General features: G+C 39.2%; 1 protein-coding gene across 1 annotated transcript in view; it reads right to left on the reverse strand.

The window, feature by feature from the left end:
- FGF20 (fibroblast growth factor 20) overlaps nt 1-4,715 on the reverse strand; it is a 9,205-nt gene extending 4,490 nt beyond the window's left edge. Inside the window, exon 1 of the mRNA XM_005415667.2 lies at nt 4,654-4,715. Coding sequence (XP_005415724.1) covers nt 4,654-4,715 — 62 coding nt within the window. The remainder of the gene's footprint in view (nt 1-4,653) is intronic.
- Nucleotides 4,716-4,906: the final 191 nt, after the last annotated feature.

The raw sequence follows: 4,906 nt of genomic DNA on the forward strand, positions 1-4,906 counted from the left end.
GGGGCGGGGGCGCGGGCGCGGCCCCTGCGCGGAGCGGAGCGGGCAGAGGGGGCCGGGCGGGAGCTGCCGGAGCATTACGTGGACAGGTGCAAGGAGAGGCAGGAGGGAAGAAGGAGAAAGGGCGTTACCTGAGGGTTAGACCTGCCCAGACACACATGAAAGAAAAAAACCCGAAGATCTGACAGCTTTACTCCCTGTTTCTAAAACGCTAATAAAATGTACATGCATTACGCTTCCCTTTTATCGCTTCAACTACAAGGAGGGGAATTTCTAAAGAAATTGGCATAGTCAGGGAGGTGCTTTCCCCTCTGCAAATTCTCCCTCGCATTTATCATTAATGTGACACTAAACCGATCTATCGTATTTGGGTATTGACAGAAGGTGTTAAAAACATAAACGGGCAGCCCCATAGTTTGGGATAAATATTTTCAGAACTTTTGCAGAGAAGATTGTGGCTCATCTAATCCATCTTCTTTGGGGTTTTTCATTGAGCCCGTAGCCAAGGTCTGTGAGCATCATAAATTAGCAATATTATCTACTGAAAGATACCTGTTGTATTCTATAATATTTTGAATCAGTTTGGGACTTCGTTGTCCTGTTCCAGAGGAGCATATGGACTTTATTCATCCCCAGAGTAGAATGGTCCACATGGGAAAATAGATTTTGGTGGGAAACATATTCACCAATGGTAAAACAACGCTGCATTAAATCTAAGAGTTTGACTTTTGCTATCTTTCCTGCCTTTTCTGTAAAGTCTAATGAATTTTAGGGCTTAAATGACATGACCTATCTCAGCATCTAAGATATGCAGTTCTTTGCCAATGTTAAAACATGGTATTAGAGTAGAAAATGTAAAGATCTTTCATAGTTAATTCTTTCAAAAGTTCAAGAGAATCACTTGGTGGTTTAAGGTTTCATTTAAACAAAAAAGTTGCAGAGAATCATGAGAGATTAGTTCTCCTGTCTTGCTTCATGGTCTTTTCAGTCACAGTCTAAATCTGAGAGATCAAATGGATTTGACTGCTTACCTTTATTTGCTATGGAGAGTATAGGGCTAATTAATTGGCAGGTGCTTTAAAGCAGGTAATGTGACACCTTTTCATCATTGCAGTCCTAAGTACTGCCCCTGTGTGCACCTGAATTATAAAAAGGCTGCTTTAAAGCAAGTGATTTACTGTGGAGGGATTTAAAACTGAAAAAATTAATGCTAAATACAATGATCAGATAAATCACCTCAGAGGAGAGCACAGGCAGACCTGTTCTGAAGGCAGTTACAGATAGATGTTATATTATTTTACCTTTCAGATAACAGGAGCCTGTCATGTGGTAGGACCCAAAAATCCACCACAATCGAGATTTCAAAGCACATCTGTGTAAACATTATCACATCAGTGTAAAACATCAACCAATGAGCTTTCTCTTTGAAGCAAATCTACTTAATTGTAGTGCTAAATCAAAGAAATAGATCAAAGTTGAATAATCTATATGGCACCTATTTCTCAAATAGCCTGTTCACTGATTACTCAAATACACCAAAAACGTTTGAAACAAACATCAAGTATTTTTATTGACATGACTGGCAGGTCAAGATCAAACTGCTCATCACAGCTGTTGAGTCGCAGGACATGCACCAGGATGGTAGAGTTAAATGCAGGAGGTATCTTGTTCTAAGCCTAAAGATGCTCCCATACAGATACTGTTCCTGGGTCCAAGCAGTACCCTTGACTCCTACAAACAGTAGAGGGGTCTACAGTTCAGATAACGTTCATTGTCTCCAGTAGAGAAGGTTTGGGGTTATTTTGAATAAAAAAAAGTCTTCAGCAATCACACACTGAAAGACCCTTATGGCTAAATCTTTCCTGTTATATAATGGAAACATTTAAAGTAGAGTGGACTACATAACACTGATCTTTTCTGAGTGGAGTCTTTAATGTCTGGGAACTAAACCGGTTATGCTGTTTTATAAAGTACCAGAAAAGAAACAAAAAGATAAGATTTTGTGTGTGTGTGTTTGCATTAGCCATGTGACAGGAAAAGATAACGCTAAAGATTTTTTTTTGCACCTTCTGAAACTATACCATGGGAAGTTAAATAATTTTGAAGAGTTTTTTTACAAGAGTACATAATTCAACTTAAAGTATACAGTACAATCTAATCGACTCTACGAATACTTCCTAGAGACGGCACTCTCAGTGTCATTGAACAAATATATATGTGGTCAAGTTTTTATTTCCATAGCAAGTAGTTAGGACTTCTAGAGACAATACAATTACTATATATTGCTTAAGAATAGCATGTTGTCATAAGCAAAATCTAGTGGCTACCAAGGGAGTGGAGAATGTAATGGACTGAAATTTTTCATAGATAGTCGGTACATATATGGAGAGACATATCGATCTGCATATCTAAAAAACTCCTATAAGCTATTAAACTTTAGGTCCTACAATTTATTGCACCTTTGTTAATTTTAGAACTCCCTTACAACAGTTCTGTGCCAGCCATAAATTTTTAATGATATAATAAAATATTAGAAAGGGAGGGTTCATGAATTCATAAGAAAGCAAACATTTGGTGGAACAAAAACCATGGAGTAGCACCAAAGGGATATGTCCAGCTGGAGATACCTATGTATCATGGCCAGTCTCAGATTCTTCCCAGATCTGGACACAAAAATATGGTTCTCTGCTTTCAGGAATGTAAGCAGAACATGCACAAGTTACGATGAGTGACTTTCTAGGCACTGCAGGTCTGAGTGAAAAAAGGTGTATTTTTGTGCAGAATTCACTGTGAAGAACAAAACCTTTCCAAGGCTCCATGTACAAATTAGGCCATAATCTGATGACCTTTAAAATGGAATACATGCAGATTTTAAAAACATTGAAAGCTTTCTCTTATGAACAGATACAGTAGCAGGTATACATATATGTATATTTATATTTAACTATTTAAAAAACACAGATGAGGAAAAAGCAACAAGGATTATTTTTTCCTGTGGGAAGGAAGTTCTTACACCTTCATGCTTTGTTTTATTTATTTAATTGCAGACAAAAATTCATAGAGCTTTTTAAGATTCATGATCTTACCATCCATGTTTTTGTGGACACACATGAATAACCCCTGTATATGCAGAATGGAACAGAGGAGCTATTGCAATGAGCACACATTTACATGGCTACATCCAGTGAGAGTAGACTGTTTCCATGTATCAATATTCAAATGCCTCATTTGACAGCTTTTTTATTACTCCTGTAAGCGAATCATTGGATTAAAACAACCTTAATTTATTTAAATGACATGCTTTCTGAATCTCTGCAAACAAGATATTCAGACAGTGTATGTTTTTAGACTTGCTGCACAAATAATTTTCCTCTTGTTCCTAAGCAAACAGTTCACCAGGGGAGTTCTGCCTAATGTTACCTGGGTGTAAGTAGTTGCAGATGTGAATTGAATTTTTGAAGTGAAAGAAATTTTAGCCTAAAGGCGTTATTGAAAAGTCAGTAAAATGTGGCTAATTAATTCCAGGGAACAGTGTGAACAGGGAGATAACTCGTGGTTCATGACTACAGTTCAGGTGACTGATGAGCTCTTGACAGGTTTACTTTGGGACCCACACTGACCAAAAGTGGTTTCTTTTCCAGTCAAACCAAAAAGGTAGACTATTTGAAAAAGCTAATTGTACTGGTCAATGATGTCTCCTAATGAGGCAGCTAGAACTGATAAGATCCAAGAGCCACATTCTACAAAATTTTCCAGATGGATGCTTAGTCATGTACTTGCAAGGAAAGTACTTGTGTTCCAGTCATGCTAAGCATCAGAAATTATTATTGCCTTGACTCCTAAAAGCTGGTCTCCATATTGGCCTTTAGTCATTGAGTACAGAGATGTAACTCAGACTTGCAGACAAGGATTTTGCCTGGGAGTCATACATATAAAGTACTTATAAAATAAAGCAGTAGATTATTTAAAAAAAAACTCCAAAAATAGTTTTTGACAGTTGGGAATAATGAGGTCAAGGGAATTACTTGATGAATGAATTAGCTTGCAGTATTCTAAAATTTTGAAAGAAATGCAGTAAATCCATCATTCAGCCCAGATACCTGCCTTTCCAGCCATAGCTGTGAGGTAACTCAACCTTGGCCATGTTTACAGTTGCATGATCTGACAGACTGTCAGTTGACAAAGATGCCCACACTTACTCCTTGACACGTATCATAACCACTGAATGTAACTGAAAATGCATGAGCGTGTCTTAAAAGGTATCAAGATACCATTTGTGTATTTTCCAAAATCTTTCATTATAATAGAAAAAGTCATTTGAGATTTGGGGGGGCGGGGGGGAGGGGAGAGAAAGGGTAAGTGGCTGAAACTTGGGTAAAATGTACTTATGTGAAAAAGAAAAATATTAAGACTGTATCATTGCAAAAAAAAAAAAAAAAAAAGACATAAGGTGTGCTGTGTCTTGAAATGTTTGTGTGCAGTTTATAAAGTTTTAAGTTAATGTAGGTTGTGATGCAGGTTGTATCATGGAAGAATGCCCTAACATGAAATGCCTGACAAGATTTATTGCCCATCAATACCAAGCAGGGACAAAAGACCATGCTCAACTTTCACAAGTGGTCTTCAACGAGTTCTTGGTTATGCTAGGGAAGCTACCTGTCGCCAAGAATATTCATCAGAGGAGCGGCTGTTGACATGGCAAGGACACATCGGGGCATGGTGCGGCACACTGCCCCGGGAGCAAGGCCATGGAGTAACGCGGCGAGGCCCTGGGGCACGATGCGGAGCACATGCGGCCCCGGTGTGCGGGCAGAAGGCAGCGAGGGGCAGGTTCGGCTCTGCCGCGCTCACGGCAGCTCCCCCGCATCACCGTCACCGGCACTTCGGCTCACGCTGCGCGGGTCCAGCT

The sequence above is a fragment of the Geospiza fortis genome, unplaced genomic scaffold (assembly GCF_000277835.1).
Source record: "Geospiza fortis unplaced genomic scaffold, GeoFor_1.0 scaffold40, whole genome shotgun sequence".
Lineage (NCBI taxonomy): Eukaryota > Metazoa > Chordata > Aves > Passeriformes > Thraupidae > Geospiza > Geospiza fortis.